This window comes from Crocodylus porosus, unplaced genomic scaffold, assembly GCF_001723895.1.
Source record: "Crocodylus porosus isolate Cpor-Errol unplaced genomic scaffold, CroPor_comp1, whole genome shotgun sequence".
Lineage (NCBI taxonomy): Eukaryota > Metazoa > Chordata > Crocodylia > Crocodylidae > Crocodylus > Crocodylus porosus.
In genome coordinates this window covers 25,259,615-25,284,569 of record NW_017728915.1, presented here as the reverse complement: position 1 = coordinate 25,284,569, position 24,955 = coordinate 25,259,615, and the positions used below count along the sequence as shown (strand labels likewise).

Sequence of the window (24,955 nt, the reverse complement as noted above, 5' to 3'; positions counted from 1 at the left end):
GTGACCTCATCAGTGTCTGTACGTACGTTGATGCAGAATAAAAAGCTCTATGGTAGGATAGTACTTGTATATACAAGTATACACAAGTACTATCCTGCTGCAGAGTTAATTAGTTCACTCCAGCCTAATTGGCCTGCAAGTATAGATGCCGAGACATTTACTGTGGAGCTAATTATTCAACTTTGCAATAAATCTCTTGTATAGACAGGCCCACTGTGTGGTAACTGTTCATAAATATTGACTTTTTAGTGGTGACCACTGTGTGCTGTGCACACACAACATCTAGTTTTCCCAAATCTAGAGCACAGGAAAGAGCTACTGTCCAGCAGAAAAAGATTACAGCTGGCTTGCCTAGGGGTGGTCAGCACTGCCGGAGAAATCTGGCAGGGCTCCAGAATCTCCAACCCTGAAGCTCACTGAAGAGAATTCCAGCTGGCTTCGCAGACTGTCCGGTTTTAAAGAGGCAAGGCCACTTAGAGTATAGCCCCTTTAAGCCAGCCTATCTACAGGGGCATTTAGGTTTTTCTAAACTGCAACGAACTAGTCAGTTGATCTTTCTGATTTTACAAAGGATTCAGTATTTGACACATCTTCTGAAGACTTTGGCCAATCAGAGATGTAATGGGTGTTAATTTGATCATGTAGATATTCAGGACACTCCAACCCCAGGCTTAATATTGCATCTCTTCATTTACAGTGTAGACTTTTCAGAAGTTCTGCATTAGCTAAAGGCTTTTCCTGTAAAAGTCGATGGTAAAACTGTCAGGTTCAGCAGCAGCTGGGTTTGGCCTGTGCCCACTGCTTTGGAAAACCTGCCTCAGAAACCCTTCTTGTTTGCTTCTTTATAGTAGCTCATAAATTTTCCCTAAAGTTGCACTCATATCAGAGTCATAGAAAGCTAATTTTACTGTTTTCTAAATTAAAAAAAAACAACAAACGTGGTTGCTGTGAAACTGAAGTGAGATTGGTATCATTTTGATGGCAGAGAATTTGTATTTATCTTTGACCATGCAGAATTGTGGTACATGATTGGAAATGTCAGTAGGAGGCAGGAAGACTAGTTTTAGAATTGAACGATGCATCAAAGAGTTTGTAATATTTACTTATTTTATAATGTGTATTAACCACAATGAAAAATACTGTGAAGAGCTGGGTGATGTGGTAGTATCACTGTTGATTACTGCTGGTAGTTAAGTTAGATGGAATCTTAGGGTATAGAAGATTTGTCTATATATAGAAAAATTATGAATGAGAAGCTAACTAGATAAGCCAAAAAACAATTTACATGTCTATATATATGTCCAAAGTCACACAGTCTAGCATTTTGGAGGAAATTGTGAATTCCTTATGGTAGGAGCTGTGTATTCATGTGTATAGTCATTACCTATTTTTTTTATGAGTATCACAAGTAAATTGTAATAGAACTGTGAATCAAACAAAGTTGGCAGTTTTCTTGTTTGTTAAATCTGTTGCAGTTGTACATAGTAAGTGTAGCATTGATAATCCAGATGTATTAGATGTTGTATTACGCATTATGTTCTGATTTAAGAATGAGTGATCTGTCCCATCAAAATATGTTTGTATGACTTTTTTTTCCTGTGGCACAAATCTGGCAATCAAATTCATTTTTCTCCTCTGGATTTGGTTAATCTGGAGCATAAGCATATTCCTCAGATTTATCTCTTGCATTAATTTGACCTTCCCTGTGAAGCTCATAAAAGAGGATGATAAGGTGAGATATTGCAATATGAGAAGAAAGTGTAGTTGGGAATGTTGCTGGTTCTGAGATTTGACAGCAAACCTGAATAATTGTAATAGGAATGTTAGCTTTAAAAGTACTGTATTTACTCAATTACAAGACTAGATTTTTTTCCCCCCAGTTGGCATGGGGAAAAAAGCCCCCTTGTCTTATAATCACAAACAATTAAATCTCACTAAATACATTGTCTAGCATTAAGTTGCTGCCAAAAGTAGCAGGTGCTCAGCAATGGAAACCAACTATCAAATACAGCTCACATTGGACATAACTATAGAATACATGGCCTTCATAGGGCAAACATGCAGATGGGAAGCTATCACAAGAATAGGTTAATGTAACCCACCTGAATAACACGTATGGTAGTGCTCATTAAGTGCAGTCCCCCTCACTGCCAACTCTTTTTCCAGTCATAGTGATCTGCAGCATTGCATATAGTTGACCCAGAATCCTTCGTCAGCCCTTGCAGCCTGGTGCATATGATTAGTGTGGCTGTGCCCTCCATGAAGTGAAGCCAGAGCAGGTTCCCCTGCTCCTCATCTGCATATACATTTTTGGAGCATCTCTGGATTCATGACAAGAGCACCTGGTTCCAGTTGTGAGTAGGGGCTAATTAGCACATAGATTTTTTTGTGGTGGGGTATCTGGAGTACACGCATATACTGAACAGTGCTGAGCTGTGGGGTCACCGTGGCTTGAAATGTTAGTGACACTACTGGGAAGCAGCCCAATGAACTGCTTTGGGCTTTGAACCCACATAATTCGTAGTTTGTACTACATATAAGTAGGTGCCAAAGTACTATTTCTAGAGTACTCATGCTAAAACTGGTAGCAATTTTAAAAAAAGGAGAAAAAAGGGTAATATGCATCAATTCTGGATGAACTAAGTGCATAGGTAGTATATGAAAATTTCTACAGCTGTGTTTAATTTCAAGGTTATTGTTTTTAAATTTTCTTCTTACTTCCATATGCTCAGGGACAGCAGGATCTGACAGTAAGGAGAGTGGGAAGGGGCTTCCAGGAGAAAAAAACTGGGGGAGAAGCATAAAGCAAAGGCCTACCTGTGCACCCCCCCGCACCCCCAACCACCCCAATTTATTTTTCCTGCTGTAGCAGTGGGAGGGAAACAAATTCAAGGCTAACCTCCAATAATATTCTATACCTGGAAAAAAATAACAAATTTAATTTTTCCGTATGTAGAATCTAATTATCGAGAGATGGTCTTATCATCAGGATATTCTTCTATTTGAGTAAATACGGTACTTTTAGTAAAATTCTAGATTTATAAAAAGAAATAAAAATACGTTATTTTTGTTGCAGGTCTGTCATTAAGAAATGTATATTTGTGGAACATTGCATGTTATGGAATTGGTGTATGATGTTCGAAGGTGAGAACTTGGCTGTTTGATAAGCCAAAAGCAGTAAGTGCTTGAATAGTTGTTAGCCATTTTCCTCAGTCTGGCATATTAAATCAGATGCCACAAAGGTATGGTTGAATATGGGGAATTGGATTTTACTTTTGCTTTTCAGTACTCAGGTGTTTGGTTTTGGGTTTTATTGATCAGCTTGTGGTTTCTGGACAGAATTTTGAGATTTAGAGGGAACCATTATTCTTCTTCACTTTCTGTTTGGAAAGCAGTTGGTGGGATCATCAGGAATTTTATGACATAAAGGGAGATTAAAAGTAGTTCAGCTCATTGTAGGGTTAAAAATAGTGGCGTGGATTAATAGAATAATAGTTCCTGTTCCTGAACTGGAACCAGGCAAATGATTAGTGAACTTCTGTTTTTGGAAGTACTGGATGTTGTTAGGAAAGTATTTGGAAATTGTTAAAGCAGAAAGTAGCTTAGACATAATCAGGAAAATGTGTGTGTGTGTGTGTATATGCACACACAAAGTAAACATCTGAGGAAGTAAGTTATTGCCTATGGAAGCTCTTGTCCCTCTGAACCAAATGGTCTCTAAGGTGCAAGCCTATGCTATCTTCTGCCAAAATAAACGAGTGGAAGGGAGAGAGGAGAAAGGTAATTTTTTTGAGGGGCTATAATGGGGACTTGTTTACAGTTATGGATAGGATTCTGGCTATAATTTACTATTAGTTTAGAATATCTTTAAATATCAGAAAAATGTTAGCAAATTAGATAATATTCAAAAAATAGCAATGAAATTATGACTAAGGGAATGATTTAGATTAAGATAATTAAATACATAAAGTGTGGTCAAACAATGATTATAGGGGGAACATGAAAAACCTGTACAAATATTTTAAGGATTTAAACATCAAAGTATGATGATGAATTATTTAGAGTAGTCCAAGGGAGTACAAATAGGAATAATGGGATAAAATTAAGCAAAGTAGGATTTAGGCTTAATATAAGGCAACATATCCCTGCAGTGCAGTATATTAGACTGTGGAGTAGCCTCCCAAAGGAAGTGATAAAAGGGCCCTCCTCTGAAATGTTTAAAATTAGTCTAGAGAATATATTGTAGGGAAAAATTATGCAAAAAGGTGTTTGGGCTACATGTCCTAGTAGGGCTTTTCTATTTCTGTCTTCATTAACTCTTAAAAAGAGCATGTCCAGCATCACATTGGTCACTATGTCCATGGTGTTGCAAAAGAAGCCATTATTAGGCGCTTCTGGCTGTTTAAAAAAAAAAATACATTGGTTGGGGGGAGCGGAAAAATCAGTGCATGTGCAGTTTTGCAAATTTCAATTCACAGGCAGATGGTGAAAATTTGTCCCTGGATGACAACATTATTGTTAAATATGAACTCAAAACTCACAAAAGCAAGCAAATTGAGAGTTAAGCCTGCCAGATTACATGATAGCTGAAGTTTGATCTGACATTTATCTTTAGGAGTGAGTAGACTGATAAATCACAAGTGGCATAGCCACAAGTGAGTTAGCAAGTGTTTACTCATGAGCAAAGATAAATGTCATATCAGACCATAGCCTTCCTGTATTATGCACATGTACAAGTTAAGAGGCATATTTATTTCTGACACAATGTTTTCTACCTTAATTGTGAGGAGCAGAATTTAAGAGGGATTATACTGTTTTCAGAATTGCATTTTTAAATCTCAGTATTTAAGTTGTTTCCTATTCTGTTGTTTTATCACTTTGTTTGATGTTTGTGTAAAAACATGTTTTGTTAATTCCTCATGCTTAAGTGTTCTTTCGTTTAATGTACATAGAGCTGGATTGTAATTTTCCAATCTTTAGCAGTTAGGGGCAGTAAATATGTGCTTCTTCTGGGCATTGTGTATAATTGTATAGGCTGGAGGGGTAGCAGCCTGTTAGTAGGTGCTGTTTGCCATTATGTGGTACGTTGCTATGCCGATGACTTGTGCAGAAGGATAGGTGGTCTTCTTTTTTTCTGATTCTCTAAAAGAATGCAACAAAGATCATGATTGAACTCAAAATAAAATTCCATTGCCTGCTGATGAAAATGTTTTATAGTCATAAGAAGGATACAGTTAGATGGGTAGATTCATAGATGTTAGGGTTGGAATTGGAAGGGACCTCAGTAGGTCATCGAGTCCAACCCCCTGCCCTGGGAAGGAAAGAGTGCTGGGGTCAGACAACTCCAGCTAGGTGCTCATCCAGTCTCCTCTTGAAGACCCTCAGGGTAGGGGAGAGCACCACCTCCCTTGGAAGCCCATTCCAGATTCTGGCAACCTTAACTGTGAAGAAGTTCTTCCTGATGTCCGACCTAAATCTGATCTCCATCTATTTGTGGCTGTTGTTCCTAGTTACTCCAGGGGGTGCCCTAGTAAATAGAGTATCTCCTATTCCCTACTGCTCTCCCCTGATGAATTTATAGGCAGCCACAAGACCACCTCTCAGCCTTCTCTTGCAAAATCTGAAGATATCTAGGTCCCTCAGTCTCTCCTTGTAGGGCCTTGCCTGCAGGCAGACATATGAATGGCCTCCTCTGAACCCTGTCAAGATTCTCCACATCCCTCCTGAAGTGTGGTGCCCAAAACTGGATGCAGTGCTGCATAGAAGGGAAGCATCACCCTTGTGGACCTGTTCATCATGCACCTGCTAATGCTTGATAAAGTGCAGTTAGCCTTATTGATTACTTTGTCACATTGATGATGTCTATTCATCTTGGAGTCAGCTATGACTCCAAGATTCCTTTCCACTGCTGTGCTGCTGAGAAGGTCCTCACCCAGCCTGTAAGTGTGTTGGTGTTTCTTTTTGCCCAGGTGCAGCACTTTGCACTTGTCTTTGAACTTCATTCTGTTTTGTTCTGCCCATTTTTCCAACCTCTCTAGATTCACCTAGATCCGTTCCCTACCCTCTGGTGTGTTAACCTTGCCCCATAATTTGGTATCACCTGTGAACTTGGATAGGGTGCTCTCTACACCCTCATCCAAGTCACTGATGAAGACATTAATTAGCAGCGGTCCAAGGACTGAGTCCTGCGGGACTCCACTGCCCACATCTTTCCAGGTCAGTATCGATCCATCCACCACCACTCTCTGGGTGCAATGTCTAAGCCAATTTGCCACCCACCTGACAGTGTAATCATCTACATCACAACCTGTCAGTTTATTTATGAGAATAGAATGCGATACTGTATCGAAGGCCTTCTTAAAGTCTAGGTAGATGACATGTACCTCGACTCCTGCATCTAAGCATTTTGTGACCTGGTCATAAAAAGAAACAAGGTTAGTCAGGCAGGATCTACCTGCAGTGAATCCATGTTAATTTCCTTTCAGCATTATTTCCCCTGCTGGGCTCCCACAAATGTGGTCCTTAATGATTTTTTCTAGAGTTTTCCCAAGGATAGAAGTGTGACTAGCTGGCCTATAGTTTCCTGGTTCCTCCCTCCTCTTGAAAATAGGGACCACATTGGCCCTATTCCAGTCCTCTGGGACCTGACCGGAGTACCATGAGTGCTCAAACAGCCGTGCCAGCGGCTCTGCTATGTCATTGGCCAGTTCCTTCAGCACCCTTAGATGAAGTTCATCCAGGCCTGCTGATTTGAACATATCCAGCCCCTCCAAGTACCCCTTCACTAAGTCTGCATTAGCAGTTGGTGGGTTGGTGTCCCTCCTGTGTCTATCTGTGATTCAACTGAGAGATTTGTTTTGGTCTGTGTCTAGGAATACAGATACAAAGAGCTCATTGAAAAACTCAGCTTTGTCCCCCTTCCTCTGTCACCAGTTGCCCTAGTTTGTCCTGTAGGAGTCCTGTACTACCCTGTGCCTTCCTTTTACTCCCTATATACCTGAAGAAGGACTTTTTGTTGTCCGCCTAACTTGTAACCCTGCTTTGGCCTTCCTAACTGATTTCCTGCAAATGTGAGCCAGGGAGGTACACTCCTCCTTGATAGCTACCCCCTGTTTCCACAGCCTGAATACCTCTTTCTTTGCCCTTAGGCTTTCCTGGACTTCCCTGTTCAGCCAAGAAGACTTCTTGCCTCCTTTTCCCCCTTTTATGTGCAACGGGATTGTCTCCTTCTGTGCCCGTAGGATCACTCCCTTGAGGAATGACCACCCTTCCTGGACCCCCATTTTGTCAATGTTCTTGAGTTTTAATGCCTCACTAACTAATCTCCTGAGCACACTGAAGTTAGCCTTTCTGAAGTCTAGCATTTCAGCCCTGCTGGTTAGTTTACCTATCCTTCACTGGATAGTGAATTCAATCAATTGATGGTCACTGTTCCCTAGGTTACCTTGTTACCTGCAAATTCCCCACCAAGTCATCCCCTGTAGCTAACACTAAGTCCAGCAAGGCATTTCCCCTAGTGGGATCCTATACCTCCTGAATTGGGTGGAGGTCCTGTATGCAGCTTATGTCAACAAGTAAGGGGGTTTATTTATGGAATGATAAAGTGTGAAGAGCCAATATGGTCTTGCTGATTGGGCATGGAGCTGGAAGTTGAGAAGTCCCTAAATTTTGATCTTGACTCTGTTTGGAGATCTTAGGGGATGACTCCTCTTTTTTTTTTTGTTTTTAACTGAGAACTTAATAATGGTGAACAACTGATTGTACACTTTGGAAAATCTCTTACATTTTGTTTTGTTTTGTTAACTTTTGTTCAGTTTGTTATAAGGCCATTATTAGGGTTATTTAAGTAGTTCTGGCTGTGATGCATGCAACGTTCTGAGGGCACTAAACTCTTGTCTTTTTCTTTTGACTAGCTAGTAACTTACATCTTGAATACAGCTGGGTTTGGAACACATCTGCTTGGTTTAGATTCAGCCTGGAGAAGGCTGAAGGTAATTTTTACAGACCAAGGAAAGAAGCTTATATCAGCATCATGAATTGAAAGTGTCATTTATTTTTAAAATTCTCATCCCATATTAAAGCTTTTGTTAATCCTGAATGATTTGTTTTCAGTACTTCTGCACCTGAAGAGGTTACAAGTTTTTTTAAGAAACAGACATTGCCACCTTTGCTAATGCCTTTCTCAACTCAGTATTTAAATACTATAGTTAGGTGTCTACTCAACTCGAGGAGGCAGCTGGCCTATTTTGTTTGCAAATCATGGGACTGGCTGCCATTTTCAAGGGCTTATCATGGTGTCCTTCCCCCCATGCCTCAGATTATAGGGCCTGGTGTCCCTGCCCTCTGCCACTAATTGGAGGAGGGTGCTGTCTGTTGTATGGCCTTGCCCTTTACTGCTGATTGGCTGAGAGATCTGTCTGTCAGGAAGCTGTGCCCCTTGCTGCTGATTGGTGGAGAGAGGGAGCATGTATGACAGGCAACCCTCTCAGCCAACCAGTGGCAAAGGGTGGGGTAGCAGCCATCTTGCCTGATTACTTTCATGCTGGCACTCCCATTCATGCCAGGCTTCACAGCCAGGAGGACCGCTGGCTCCCAATCAGGAGCCAGCATTTCTTTTAATAAATTACCCCCACTGCTTCAGATTTCACAGATTATTGGATTTTATGATTTCTGTGAAATCCATGCAGTTGTGATTTGGGTAGGTCCCTATTTATAGTTCTGTCTGCATGGATTTACACTTGAGGTTCATCTGGAAACTAAAACCCAAGTTTGTAGAAAATACAGCTGCTAATTTATTAAAGTGATGAATACTTTGCACAGAGAAAAATTCACACTGGTGGTTCAGGATCACACTTTGTGGTGATAAAAGAAGAATTTGGTCTCGGAAGAATTTGAGATATTGGTTTTGACCTCTGAGTCTGGATAACTCCTCTTCTATGCATTTTTTGCTTCCTTAAGGCCTTATGGGACTCTTATTTAACCTAACAATCAGATTAAAAATTTTATCATAGTAAAAAAGCATTTATATTTATTAACCAATTCATTAACAATCGTTAAATTGCCTTAATAGACCTCTTATTTTTCATTAGCAGCATTTTTTGGCATTTACTTAGCTAAATCCAGGTCATATGATCACTTCTATTACCTGAAAATTCATGTTGTAAATTATAGTAGAAGAACAAGCATCTTTCAAAAAACAAATGGTCAGAATGGCATGCTTATAATTTTTAAAAAATATTTCAAAAGCTTTTATTGCTTTGATATAAAGAAGAAAAGTATAATAAACTTTATTTTGAGCCATGAGTCTGTAAACTAGTGACAGTTGTAAAATAAACTGAGGAAAGTGGAAGCATTTTTAAAATAGACTGCTGCAAAATATCTTCGTTTGTACACTATGTGACAATGTAAGAGGTCCTTGGTGACCCAGAGAGTTTTACTTCCTGCTCTATGTCCTGTAAGTTTTGATGCTACTTTTTTCCCATTTTCCAACGCAGTGGAAAATACTTAACTTCTTTCTATAGTCCCAAACCTCATTGAAATTTTCCTGAGAGAACTGACTGGTCTTTTGACCGTCTCCTCCTTCTATAGATCTTACTGCCTCATCCACTTCCTTTTTATGGTATTTTCAGTACTTGCTTTTGTCTTTGTTATGTCCCAGTACTTAAACATCTTCCCAGTACTTTAAAATCTGCTAATTCAAAAGGCAATAAACTCATGTCTTGAGCCTTACAAAATATTGTACCACATCTAATATTTCTTTTTTGAGCATAGCATGTGAGAGAAGATCTTAATTTGGAAGGAAGGGGCTCTTAACTTCATAGAGAAGAGGAATTTTCATATTATGGACATTAAAAAACACAATTTGAAAAGACTTGTGGGTGTGGTGGATAGACAGATAGGGCAGTTAGGAGAAAAAATAACTCTTGCCCTTCTTTCTAACTTCTTTCTAGCCTTTAAAAATACGCTTGTTCTACATCTAATGATTGTTCCTGTGCATCAAGATCCAGTCATGTTCACTTTTCATTCCTTTTTCCCTTTCAGTATCTTTCAAATATTTTCCCTATATTATCTCATTTTTCCGTTTTTTAGCTTGCTACTTTGTCCCAGTGCCTTCTCATGACTCTTCCCTATTTACTCATTGCCTCTCTCAACTAAGACAACTGATGGCCTGATTCTTTTAATTGCTTGAGGTGTTGGAAACATTGTGTTTGGCCAAGAGGAGCATTCTCAAATACGTCCAGCTGCTCTGTCTCCCTTCTTGATGCAGTTCATCCTTTTCTCCTTCAGTGTGGTTGCATTTTTTTCCTGGCACTCCCTTGTTCTACCTACCACTTCTGTTTCCGCAAGATTCTCTCTCATCGTCTTTGTAACATTGCTTGTGTATGCAGTTGTGATGGTTCCACATCCATGTTTATCTTGTCTCCTCTCAGAATGAAATGGCCTCCCAGCTGTCCTATTTTGGGCACATGTAAATAACATGTTGCTACTAAATCATTTCTTACATTCAAAAAGTTGTGACTACATTATGTATATGCTCAGATTCCTTCACTAGCCCCATAAATTTAAAGATCTACTTCAGAATTGTCCTTTTGGCTTTCAAAACTTCATGGCGCAGCCTATATCACAACCACCGTTTCATGTTGTTCTATTCATTCTCCCCTTCTTCATTTAATGCTAACCTCCTTTGCTTTCATATGATCTCACTGTTTATGATACAAATACCTTCTGTACAGTTGCTGCTGCAAAGCTCTGTTTCCCGACTTCATTTACTTTTAATTCTCATTTGAAAATATATTCCTATTCCTTTTCACTTATATTCCTACAAAGTTCTCCTTGAAATTGGGGTTTTCCCCCTAGCCCCTTTATTCTTTAACTACATGATATGTTTTCTGAGTACAGACCAAGTACAGATGTATTATTTCCTGTTTACTCTTTGTAACACACTACATTAGGTTTCAGTCTGAATTGCAGTAAATTGTCTTCTTGCTGGAACCGATTAAAGGGGTGTGTGTGTGTTTGTGTATGTATGTGTGCATGCGTGTGTGCATGTGAATGAGGGGGAGACAAAAAATAGATTGAACTCACACAGTCACACACAAAGATGGTAATGACAGTCATAACTGTGAAGGTTATGTGGGTTGTGATGTCCTCAGCACTCTGAATTTAGTGTATATAGGCTTATCTCCCAAATATTTGCCAGTGGTTTCTTAAATTTATTTATGGATTACCTCTAGCTCTGCAGTGGACTTTCTTTCTGAATCTCTTGTTCTTATATCTGTGCCTATTCCACTCTAGATTTCATGAACATGTGTTTCAGTATCACTTAGACTTCAGTTTTGAATATTTGCTCTTTCCAATTTTATATGTAAGTGGTCTAAGAATAAGACTTCTATACAGTTTTGACTTCATTTGGATAAGAGCCTTAGGATTTGGCCCAATATTAGTTGAAGTAATAAAAATTCCTGATTAACACTTTAAAGTAAATATGAGTTAAAATCTGAAATGGTCACCACAAAAAGTCCATCTGGTACCCATTTTTGAAAATCTGACTCTGTCCCACTTGGAATATAATTTTTAGTAATATATCACTTAAGCGTGATAATAAAAGTAGTAAAATTGAAAGCTTTGGGAGCTACAGATGAACATAACTAAAATTAGTGACCAGCATGATGGTTTCCTATATAAAAATGTTTTCTTCGTTCCTCATAAGTTGTTTAAAAGCACAAAACTTTATTTTTTATCTCACCCCTGTAAAATACAGGATATTTTTGGATGAAGATTGTGAAGCATGGCTTTTCTGTCGCATAATATTTATCCTTTTTTCAAGAGCATACCAGCAACTATGTGTATATATAGATACATATCTATACACACACACACAACCAACATACGTTACATAAATATGACTTTTGTCACTAGCTGGTTGTGCTTTAGAGACCCATATGTTTATAGTAATTACACATGTAAATATATTTACGTTGTGTGTGTTTGTGTATAAAGAGTATAATATAAGTATACTTTTTTTTAATAATAGCAGATTATCCAGTCAACATCTGCTCAAACTGTGAAACGAAACCCTGCCTGCCAGACTACCCAGATTAGGATGCCAGTGGTAATAACTCAGCCCATTAGACCACAAGGTATGGGTTTAACTGTTTTAGTGAGATTGTTACATTTGTATGAATTTCATTGTAATTTTATTACAAATTAGTAGCACGGGAAAACTTACAGTGTTGACATTGGCAGGCTTGACATGATTTTATACCTTACTGGCCGAGTATGCATGTTTTCACTATGTAATGTCAACGTATTTTTAAGACCAATATCGTTAATTGTTTTGTAAATATAATTTAGGACAAAATCTTGAAGTGATCAGTCTTTAGCCGGCAGTTTCTCATGCAAAGTTCCTGTTGAAGTCAGGGATATGGCTCTTATTGTTTCATTTTAAGATTTTTTTTCCCTTGGTGTAAGAGAGAATTTCTTCATTTTTCTGATGCAGCCCTGAGAATGCTTCAGTTTAGTCCTCCTGCTTTAACTCTCACCCTGGAGGCCATACATTATAGCCACTATCTTTCTAACTGCAGAGAGAGTCCAGCTGTAGGACTCCCTTGAGAAACTTTTGAACTACATACCTTTTATCTGCCACCAGTTACTCTTTTGTGATCTAGAGGGCTGCAGCATACCTTGCCACTATCAGTTTCAGGAGCAAGAGGCTAGGTATTGAACACAGTTCTACTATATAGTTGTGCAAAAATAAACGAATTGGGTGGCTGATTCCATCTGTTGCCTTAAGAGGAATTTTGGAGCCCTCCTGGTTCCTTATCATTATGTGTATTTGTTAATTCTGTCTTTAACTACTTGCTGTCCTTAACCTTTCTGATCACAGTCTTGTTAATACCTGTCAGGATGCATGGGCAGTTAAATAATTGTGGATTAGTAATGAGATACAGAGCTTGTCAATTTTAGGTCTCCAGTCCAAATTCAGGGTAGACTGATCATCCAGAATTCTTTATTGTCAGCCTGGCATACCGTATTTACTTACATACCACCCCCTTTCCCCTCCCCAAAATGAGATGTACTTTGTTTTGGGAAGGCAGCATCTGGAGAAATCTTTTTTTTTTTTTCAATCTTATCTGCCACAGCCCAGGCTCACCAGAGCTGAACATTCCCTTGCCAGCATCACTCATCCTCTAGTTGCAACATCAAAAGCTTTGGGTTTAACCCTACCATAGCTGCTGCCAAACTGGCAGCAGCTTTTGGCTGAGCAGCTTTCTGCCATGGAAATCAGCTTTTTTCCTTATAACGCACCTCCCAGTTTTGGAAGGTTGACATTTAGGGAAAGGTGTGGCTGGTCTGTAAGTAAATACGATAAATTGCACGTTTCTATTCCCCTATAAATTTCTGAGGTGAGTATTTGTCGCCATCACAATCCAGCACAACTTAATATTTAACTTGCCATTCTCTTCACAGAGGCAAAAGGGTCAATGGGCCTGGAAAATGAACTGTCCTTTCACTCCAAGGATTTCTTGCTACCAGTCAGTGTTGAAGTGCGTTTATTTTTCAGGACAGGAGTTAATAGTAATCTTACACTGATTAACAGAAAAATCTCTAATAGGTCATGGCTCAGTGAGCTCTCATACTCTACATCCTAAGCAGGGTGCATCAATGCAAGAGTTAATTAAGTTTCCATACCCAGATGTTATTTGGTCTTTTTTTGCCAACACTTGGGCTAATTTTGATTTTTACTTGCATGAAGTAGATGTCTTTCTGTTAGACATTGGCTTAAAAGAACAAATTTATTTCATGCTTGATTAATTGTTTGGACATCATCTGATAACAGTTTAATTGACAATCTGGTATAAAAAATAATTCTAAGCATTAATATAAAGCTTTATAAAGCTTTTACAAGCATTTCCGTATCTCATAGCACCACAGTGTGAGCATTGTTTTATCCCATTGTTTACATTACATTACTGCTTTAAGTGCACTTGAAAGTTATACTGCCATAACTGTGTCACATAGGAATGTGACTTTTTTGCTAATATAGTTATACTGATATGTGCCATAACTGGAAACACACAAGCTGCACTTTGCAGTATAATTTATTTTGCTTCCCTCTCATGAGTAAATGTATTGGGATAAAGTATCCCAATATCCTGGAATACCCATGTAAAGGAGTTGTACTGCTTTTAATATACCATCACAATTAAATCAGTAGAACTTTTTGGTATAAGCCAGGTGCCGATGGTTATACTGTATAGATCAGGGGTGGGCAAAATATGACCCATAGGCCAGATCTGGCCTGGCAATGGATTCAATCCAGCCTGTAGGCAGACAGCTGCCAACTCACTGGATCTGGCCTATGGGCAGCCAGTGGCTCTGGCCACTGCGTGGTGTTGTGGGGGGGTGGGGGCTGCTTCAGCCCAATAGCATCAGGCATCAACTGTGGACCTAGGCGGGGCTTCCCCTGCAGTGTTGGTGGCATCAGCTGTGGATGCAACAGACAGGCTGAGGAGCCTGGACGCAGAACCTGCCACCAGCGTCCATAGCTGACCTGTTGAGCTCTTGGTATGGTAGAAGCTTCTGCCTGGAGCCCTTACCTGAAACCTGCCAGTGGCATCAGCTGCAGACACAGGCAGGAGCTGCTGTTGCATCAGGAGAGCAGCAGCATTTCTCTCTGTCTCTTCTCATCTCTCTGTCTTTCTCTGCCTCCCATTTCCCCTCCTTCCCCTTCCCTCTAGAACCTGGCTGTAGCTGATGCTGCTGCCTAGCCAGCACCCCAGCAGCTCCTGCCTGGGTCCACAGCTGAGCATCAGGGATCTTGATGAACTACAGTTCTGAAGGGAGGGGAGGAGTTGGAGAGACAGACAAAGTGAGACAAACAGGGATACAGAGGGACGGAGAGACAGCCAGAGGCAGTCAAGGAAGAGAGAGAGACAGACAGATATGCACGTGGCCCCTGACAGGTCCCCAAAACTCATTTAAGTGGCCATGCAGCTGAAATAATTGCCTACCCCTGGTATAGCTACACTCACACCCATACCATCACCTGTACCAGTATAACTATTTCTGTGAAAATTCACACCCCTTTTCAAAGTGGACTGTACCAGAATAAAAACTAAGGCCTTCTAAATGGGGAAATGAAATGAGACAGGTAAAGGAACTTGCCAAAAGCCACAAAAACATCAAATCATTTACAGAGCTAGGAGTAGAACTGGAGACCTAGTGACTCCTAAATTAATCTCTCCAGTCTGTGCTTCCTACATTTAAATCTAAGACGTAATGATGATAGACTCTGTATATCATTACCAATCCAATGAGATATCCAGACTCACAGTTGATCTTAATTTACAGAAATAATTGCAAATTGTGTTGTGCTGCCTCATAAAACAAGTCTGGTTTTCAAGGTTTTGTATCATTGCTTTAGGCCCTGCAATAACGAAGTATGTAATTGAGGAAATTATTATTTAGATATCTACAGTGCGATCTAAATCAGAAAGGTACTCCATCGCAGGTTTAGAACCTTATATTTAATTAGTCTGTCAGTCCATTTAAGCACAGTAATATTTATGGGGTGGTGCATTAAATTCCACTTGCTTTTATACATAGTTTAGACATGACATGGATTTCCAGAAATTAAAAGATTAGCAACTGTATTGTTCTTTCTGTATAATCGTGCATCAAAGTCAACCATCCATAGAAAAACAAAGTATAGATGCTAATTAATTCCAGAGACATATTAGTAATATTTCATAATTCTATTTTAGATTTATTCACTGAAGTTTATTACATTTTGCCAGAGCCATTACAACTGCTTTTATTATTAATATCCTTTGTGTATCCTGAAAGGATCCTGATACATTGTGCACTTTGTTGTTTTTTCTCCTGTTGTATTAATCATCCTGTTTCCAAGTAATTCAGCAAAAATTCTTTTAAATTAGTTCATCCTAAATTGAACTGATGAGCCTAAGGACTGATGGCCTTTGCATAAGAATCTTGAACATACTGAATCTAAAATATATTAATTTCCCACAGCGTGAATTCCTAAAACTTACTTTTAGATTTTCTAGGACTGTGGGTCTTGCTGCAGTTTCTGTAATACAAAGCAGACTCAGCATTGAACAAGGATGGCAAATGGATTTTGGTTCAAGAGCTCTGGATGAAGCTGAACAAAGCTTAGAATTAAAAAAAAAAATGCTCTGCTCAGTGAAGGCAAACCTCTTTGTTTTAGGTATTAAATATTATTACAGAATGTATTAGTTGACCTAATTATACATTAGTTTTTTTAGGGTTCATGAAAAAGTAATATAGAACCACAAAGGTTTGTGAAAATGTCTACCTGAGGACAATTTAATCCTAACACAACTGCAAAGAGGACTGTCAGATACTATTTTAAGTGCCTCAGGGTCTTTACCTATGCACATAACTTTCATTATATTGAGAAATATGCACAAGAAGGTAGAACTTAACATCACAGAAGACCTCCTTTTTCAATATCATTCATATGCCAAAAATTGGTTTGAACTGTTCAAGCATAAGTGAATCAGACCAGAAAAACCCAAACCCATATTCTAGTAAAATATTCAAAGCAGTCAACTGAAGTTTCACTTGGTCAAATCTTTTTCATCCAAGGACTGGTATGATGTTTCCTGAAACTGGTCATCTAGATATGTTGATTTAAGGTAATTTTTTACTGCAAATTAGTAACAGAAGCTTGCAATGAGTTTTGTTTAGGATTTTCGTGGGGGCCAATGGGAGTGAAATGTCCAGTTATTATTGACTTACAAAGGCCTTAGGCCTATTAGGAAAAATCACAGGGTTCATTTATGTAATTATGTACTTATAAGACTATTTCAAAGAACTTACTGCTTTCAAAATATTATTAAAATGAGAAAATAGGTTTAGATTTTTAAGAGGATGTTGCTATTTTATATTTTATAGCTACATATTTTTGATTATGTACAGGGTAAAAGTCGTAATGAAGCAGTAAATAAAACTCATGTATTTAATTCTGAAAATGTGTGGGGTATCCATAACAATGACGAGCCAGCATAGGAAAAAAAATATTTTTTCCCCTTTTAAAACATGATAAATAATACTGTAGTCTCTAGCATATCTTTAAATGCAACTTGTACCCAAACTCCTAGGAAGTACCACTTACAGGTCCTGATTGTTTATTTTGTACAGATCATGTAGAAGAGCAGTTTACCAGCAGTTGCAAACACATTTATAGCCATTATGTGTATTATAACCAGCTATGGCCAATGGTTTGCAGTGTTAAGAGTCTTCAGGTTTTTTCATCAGTGAAGAATTAATACATCACTGTGAATATGCATCTTTAAAATTTAAATTGTTTTCTCTTTCTTCAGCAAAGGAATCCGTAAAAATAACAACTTGCTTTTGTTTGCAATTTACAGACAGTTAAATTTAGTTCCTGGACAGAAGGTTCTTTGATGTAAATTGTCTAAGACAGCTCATAATAACATTGCTTGGTGTTTTTCAGGCACAGTAGGGAAGGCACCAACAATACAAGCCAACAAAAGTCCTGGGGGCGTTGGTGTTCAGGTCTCTGCAAATCAGAAAAACAAGCTGAATGACCCTGGAGGTGGTTCTTTCAGGTAAACCCCCCCCCCCACAAAAAACAAAACAAAACAAAACAAAAAAACCCTTAGAATAGGCTTAACACCAGAGGGCAGTATTTTACAATAATTCCTAGATTATCCATGCACTTTGATTGGATGACAGCTACTTATTTAGTTCTATTTTTTCAATAGGAAACATGTCTGGAAGATCTTTTCCTAAATGCAGGGTGTTGAACATTTAGTAAGTCTTCCAAATCACTTTTGTAAATGGAGTTACATAGATGAGGACTTCCTAAATGTAAAATACAGCTATTTTTATGGATCAGATTTTAACTTTTATATGAAATGTACTTTGCTGAGAAGATCCTAATTGTGACAACAGGGCATCCTGTATGTAGATAGGCTTGTGCAGCTCAGCTGCAGGTATCGTCTCATAAGCCTAAGGGAAATGCTGTTTTTTATAACAAGAGAAAAAAACTTCATTGCCTTATCTGCTGTTGATGTGAGTTGTTTGTGCAGCACAATTTAGGGCATTCTTTGGGTTCCCATAGTGGTCAGGAGATTCACTGGTTCAAGCCAGTAACCTGGGTGATTAAGCAGCTGTGTTGGTTTAATCCTTTCAAACTTCATTATTAACATTATTTATGTTTATATATTTTGGGGGTTTAATATTTTGGGTGTTGCACTAGAAAACTGATATTGAATTTACTGCATTTTCCTTCCCCCTACTTACCTTTTAGATTAGTTCCATGGATATAAGTATATTTTGAGTTGTTATTTTAAAATATTTTCCTTTTCTTTTTGTTTACTTGCTAAAATAAGACAGTACTTTTAGACTTTCAGATTCTTCCTTTAGGATTCTTATGTTGACCTGACCTTATCAAACCAGTAATTAATTGACAGGCTTAGACCTTTGCAGGTAGAGTTAAAGAGAATTTGTAGCCCCTGTGAAATTGCTCTGAGGCACGTCAGCACTGCAACTAATAGTGGTAGTACTTAGTATTAATCTAGAAGTAAAATCATTCAATTTTTTATTTTCCAATGCTTTTGCCTCCCACTGAGTATTTAAATGATTTAAAATGTCTGTTGTGTTCAATTGTACTGTCTTAATAAGTATTTTTTATGTTAGTAAGTAACATGGGCACTTATTCTTCGTTAGTATAGCTTTCAATTTTACATACACCAAAAGGGACAGCATTTTTTTTTTACTGGGTGTTGTAAACTGTGCCAGGATTGATTCTTGCATTCACTTAGTTTATACATAGAATATATTAGGTTAGTTGGAATTGTTAATTTTCCCTTGGGGAGAAGCAAATGCTCAAGGCACTGATTGATAAATCAATAAATCTTTAGTGAGTTTGGTAAATAAGCTGTCAAGGGTGTATGTCATTTTTCCTCTAGAGAACAAATTTTAGTCTGAATGAATGTGTTTGTTTCCTTGCATTGTTTTCTCCTTCAAAATACTAAGACACAATGCTGCATTTAAATAAGTCCATAAAATTGCAAAGATTTATTAAACAGCAGTAGAGATCAAGTTTTTTTTCCTTGATATCTTAACAAAGAATTCAGTTGTTTGCATATTTGCATTTCAACCCCTAACCTTTCCTGAGGACAAATAGATGTCTGACTATTAAGCCTCAAGGCAGAGAGCTGGAAATCTGTATTAATCCTCTGAATGCTGACTAGTTTTCCTCAACATTCCCAGCGTGTGTGAAGAATGTGTTTGTAGCCAGAAGGCAAACTGGCATCTAAAGCAAAGCAAGAATTTTGAAAAATAGTTGTGTTATGTATAAATTTATTTTGCCCTTAGTGCTTTATTATTGCATATTTGTTTCATTATTTCATACTCTACTTTCTTTAAAATAACTTAGTTTAGTTTTTCACTCTTATGGGTAATGTCTTGGTCAGTAATGGAAAACTGAACTTTTATTTTTCCAGTTTCTTCTAATCATGTTATTTCTAAGTCTTGGATATCTTACAGACCTGTTTTATTTTCCAAATGAAAAACATACTGAAATGAATGAAAGATTTACACATGAGAGGGATGTAGGAACTGATTATTTCACAGTATTATCTATAATTACTATGTTATAAAAATGCTACTTTGGTTCATAGCTTATTTTGAAGTGATGGTAGCTGTTCTGTAGTTAAGATTGAAGCTGATAGTCTCTTGCAAGCTGTTTTCCATCTTGTAGTTTTGCCAAAATAAAACTCAAATCCCCCTGAAACCTGTGGGTCTTCTTATCTTGGGATAAAATCTCATTCTGGCTAAAATTTGTCAGGAAAGAGGATGCAAGTATTCCATTAATGTGGACAGTTAATTTTAATGATTCTTAGAGAAGAAAATAATAACGTAGATCTCATTAACATTTGTACTAATTCTACAGTTGGTGCTCCATTCTGTGTATTATAAAACCATAACGTAAATAATATAGTAATACACCTCCAACAAAGCTTTCTGTAACTAGGAAAGAGAGATGAGTAGAAGCCTCCACTGTGGACCTCACCTTGTTGATCTAATCTACTAGAAGACATACAGCTGTGACAGTGTAGTATACCATACATAGAACGTGATGCATGGAGTTAAAAGCGCAGAAAATAAATGGCTAGTTCCGTAAGAACTACTTCACTGTCAGGATGGCTAGGATCTGGAACCAACTTCCAAGGGAAGTGGTGCTGGCTCCTACCCTGGGGGTATTTAAGAAGAGGCTTGATGCCTACCTGGCTGGAGTCATTTGAGCCCAGTTTTTCTCCTAGCCCAGTTTTAATCCTGCCCAGGCAGGGGGTCGGACTTGAAGATCTACAAGGTCCCTTCCGACCCGACTTCCATGATTCTATGAGATAAATATCATGGTAGTCTGGTGGTAACTGTGTAATTTAGATTTTGTTCATATTAAACACGGCTTAATTTTTTATGAGGATTTTTTAATAAGGGTAGTAATAACATAGTACAACTTCTCTAGATTCACAGCGCTAGAGAGTTAATTTTCTGAAAATACAAGCAACTTCACTTTTGTGTGTATACCACTGTTGAATTGAAAGTAGGTGTGTAAGAGAGGGATATTAGTGTGTTTTGTACTTTGGTATCATAATGGATGCTGGACATGTACTTAAATGTTGATTTAATGGCTTTGTGGTGTTTGTGTTTTGAAGAAATACTTCTGAACAATATTAAACCTAACAAAACAGAGTATATTGTGTGGGAATTACCTATATTAGGCAGGATGGGAATTCAGCAATAATTTCTGTATTACACTCTCCACTCTTTCTTGCCACCTTCCTGCCCAACTTGGCACATTTAATAGAATGAGGGCTAGACTAGATGACCTCCTGAGGTCCCTTCCAACCTCAGGTGGGGTCATCTAGTCCAACCTCCTGCTGAAAGCAGGACCATCCCCAACTATATCATCCCAGCCAAGGCTTTGTCTAGCCCGGCGTTAAAAACCTCCAAGCATGGAAATTCCACAACCCATGTGGGTAGCCTGTTTCTGTGTTTTACTGCCCTCCTAGTGAGAGAGTTTTTCTTAATATCCAACCTAAACTTCCCTTGTTACAACCTGAAACCATTGCTCCTTGTTCTGTCATCTGCCACCACTGAGAACAGTTCAGGCTCCATCCTCTTTGGAACCACCCTTCAGGGAGTTGAAGGCTGCTATTAAATCCCCTCTCAGTCTCCTCTCCTCCAGACTAAATGAGCCCAGTTTCCTCAGCCTATCTTTAGAAGTCATGTCTCCAGCTGCCTAACCATTTTTGTTGTCCTCTGCTGGGATCTTTCCTATTTGTCCACATCCTTTCTGTAGTGGGAGGCCCAAACACTGGAACAGGCTACCCACATGGGTTGTGGAATTTCCATGCTTGGAGGTTGTTAAGGCCAGGCTAGACAAAGCCTTGGCTGGGATGATATAGTTGGGGATGGTCTTGCTTTCAGCAGGAGGTTGGACTAGATGACCCAACCTTGCTGCACCAGGAAACTGTAAGTTGGTGCGACTCTTGCTGCTACTCTCACCCTGGGAGGGCTGCGGGCTAGGGGGCTGCCCTGGGCTCTTCCCAGGGGCATGTGCCCCCAGATATGTGCAAGAGAGCAGGCTGCTGCTGCAGGCTGGGGTCAGCAGCAACACTGGGCTCCTTCCAGTGCTCAGGGCAGGTGGCAGGTGCCCTCTGGGAAAAGCCCAGTGCAGCCCACCACATCCTCAAGCCCCCTCCCAGGGTGTGCGTAGAAGCAAGAGCCACCCCCTGCCCTGAATCAGTTCCCACTGCTTTGCTTCCTGCTGCAGGCCTGGGAGTGGCCGACACCACCTGCCTGCAGCCACTGGGCTGTGCTGAGCCCCTCCCCCAACCCCTTCCCTAGCCCCAGCCTCACTCATTCAAAAGGGCATTTTTTTACCCTTACCAGTGTGTTTAGGGCTGGGTTTTTTTGGTTTTGTTTTTTTTGTATGAGCATAGGGCATAGATTTTGATATGATATTGAAGAGCATATTGATTGGCAGAATTGGAGAACATCAAGAGAGAGGTTTGTGACCAAACAAAACTTTTGTTCTGGAGCATTCTGTGGATAGCACATTATGATTCTTGCTGTGGGATAGATTGTAAAATTCATCTGGTTATCCCTCATTAGTTTATGCTCCTTATCTTAGCAAGTTTTTCCAAATGTTGGTCCCCTGAAATTTCTGCGATTGAAAGTCATGAGAGAGAGTATACCTACTGGTTTCCTCTTCAAATGTATTCCTAATAACACCATTTGCCATTGCAGGCCTTTTAACATGTTGCATTTTCCTTTGTATAGAACAATTAAATCTAAATTTACTTAAAATGGGCATTTTAATCCAAAAGCTCCATTGACTACAAAAAGAGCACCTGAAGAATAGGATGCTCCAAAGAGTATTAAAGTCTTGTTGTTGATGATTTTACCCAAACTATTTTAGTTTTCTGTTCTCAACTTTTGGTTAACTTTGGTAGTTCCATGTTCAAGTCTAAACAGGCTAGTGGTGTTGCATGATTTCCAGGAAACCTGGTCAAGATTACTCTGAAGATTATTGTTGTTTTGATTGAGAACTTTGGTTAGCGTTATCCAAAATAATCCAATCTAGTTGAAACAAATTTTCAGCCAGGGGTTGGCAGTGTTTTTGGGCAGAGTGCCAAAAACACCTGCAACCTGGACTTGCAAAATGTTGGTGTGCTGGAAGCAGGTGGCAGGGGAGCTGCGAGGGGCCCAATCCATGTTGTGATGGTGCAGCCTAAGCCACTTCTCTGTTGTCCACCCCGAGGTGCAAATGCCAAGCTAAATGCTTTTATGTGCCACACTGGCATGCGTGCCAGGGATTGCCTATCCCTGTTCTAGGCATTCTTTTTCTTTATAAATTAAATAGTCAGTGTTTAACCTTGAAAACCCAGATTAATCTGATAGTTATGCAGATTACAAAGTAATATTTACTTGTTAGTAGTGTGAGTTTATTTAAAAAAGCAGTAATTGAACATACATCTTAAGTTTAGTCAATTTAACATTTATTGTATAATTAAGAAATGTGATTTTTACGGCACATTGTAACTGGTACTTCAGCTTTTTTTTGACCGTTTTGACCCATTTTTTATCTTTTTCAGAGGCAATATAAAATAGTATCCATTTCGTTACAGCTTTCTGGGCTGTACAGAATTGTCTGTTGGTTCCAGATTTTAGCTCTCAAGTATGTTTTTGGTTTTGCTTAGTTTCTCCTCCATCTCGCACATATTTAACGGTAAAAATATAAGACTGTTGAGACACTGAAACAGGGAGGTGAGGGAGTGGAATACAGTGATCCAGCCCCAAGTGAAATCTGACAAAAAACCATCACCTGGCTGATGCCATTCATTATAGAAGACAGACCTGCCAAATTTAAAATAAAGAAACTATTGTGACTGGCTGTAGGGAATACTGTTGGCATAGATTTGTTTTGTTTTGTTGTGTTTGTTTGAAGAAGGATAAATAAATATAACACTTATCCAGATGCTCTTACCTTTTGCAAAAGACCATTATTGTTCAGATTTTTTTTTAGAGGTGGGTGTACATTGTCCCCCAGAACCCATTCATACAGTCCTGATGCGGTCAAAGTAATGGGAGAAACTGCTTGGGGACCCTGCACTGAAAGGAAGTAAGATTCTTCCAGAATTCTTATTTTAACTTCAGTAACTTTCTTGTGCTGATTCGTGCTCATAAACCTTTTAAGATGAGGATGACAAAGTTAGCTGTGGCTTGCTTGAACTAATCTTGGGTGATCATGTGAAAGGACAGAAAACAAATTCTGGATTTTTCTGTAAAAAAAAAAAAAAAAAGCTAGAACAGCCAAAACTACAACAAAGCTGTTTAATATTTAAAAAAAATTGTGTGGAGAGCAAAATAACAAAAACTAAACTTCTGTTATCTGTTTAATTTAATTTTTGTATATAAAATATATAAAAATGTAATGTCTGTTCTGAGACATTCAATTTGGGTGACATGGGAGCATATTGGTATAGTAAAGGAGCTGAGGCATGTCATACATCTGGGACGTTTCAGCATCCCACTGTGATGTACAAGCACCATGTCGTTTCTGGTTATTAAATGGACACTGCCAAGATTTTAGTGTCAAGATTGCACCTACCGTAAAACTTATTTTCAGGTTGTAGGTCTTAATTTCCAGATTGTCAGTTTTTCCATGGATCCTGCAAGGTAGAAGATAACGTGCAATGTATTCTGGTATCTCCCCAGCAGTTGTATGCATGTGTAGTAACTTCCATTATTGTGCGCGCTTATATTTGTTAATAAAATCTAGCATATACTTTAATTTTAATTAAAACTCTGTAACAGAAAGAAGTACTTGAAGGAAAATTTTAAGTTAAAACTTTATGGGTGCTTGTACACATGATGAAAATTGTCCATTTTTGCAATTTAATTGCATCATGCTGTACACACATTTAACAATGTCTTTGCCTCCATTTTTCTGAGCAGGGACCGTGTCACCCCTCTGCTCCCCCACTAGGACCCCCGTAGGCCCAGGAGAGGTGCACCCAGGCCTAGGGTGCACCCAGGCCCAGTGAGGACCTAGTTAGGGAACTTCTGGAGGGACTGGACATATTTAAATCAGCAGGTCCTGATGATCTCCACCCCAGAGTGCTGAAGGAATTAGCAGAGGTCATTGTGGGGCCCCTGGCATGGCTTTACGAGCATTCATAGTGCTCTGATGAGGTGCCAGAGGATTGGAAAAGGGCCAATGTGGTTCCCGTCTTCAAAAAAGGGAGGAAAGAGGACCCAGGAAACTACAGGCCAGTCAGTCCTACCTCAGTCCTGGGTAAGTTTTTTGAGACAGTTATCCTGGTGCATGTCTGTGAGGGGCCAGCAGGGGAGATTATGCTTAGGGGCA

The 24,955-nt window shown here is 39.0% G+C and overlaps 1 protein-coding gene across 2 annotated transcripts in view; it reads left to right on the top strand.

Annotated features, from left to right (window-relative positions):
- Positions 1-24,955, top strand: part of LOC109310599 (transcription initiation factor TFIID subunit 4-like) — a 202,633-nt gene that overhangs the window by 35,675 nt on the left and 142,003 nt on the right. For both annotated transcript variants that reach the window (XR_002101266.1, XM_019535852.1), the window contains exons 8-9: positions 12,035-12,140; positions 17,504-17,618. Coding sequence is in view for 1 of the 2 variants with exons in the window: in XM_019535852.1 (XP_019391397.1) it covers positions 12,035-12,140; positions 17,504-17,618 (221 nt within the window). In the remaining variant the exon portion in view is untranslated. The remainder of the gene's footprint in view (positions 1-12,034; positions 12,141-17,503; positions 17,619-24,955) is intronic.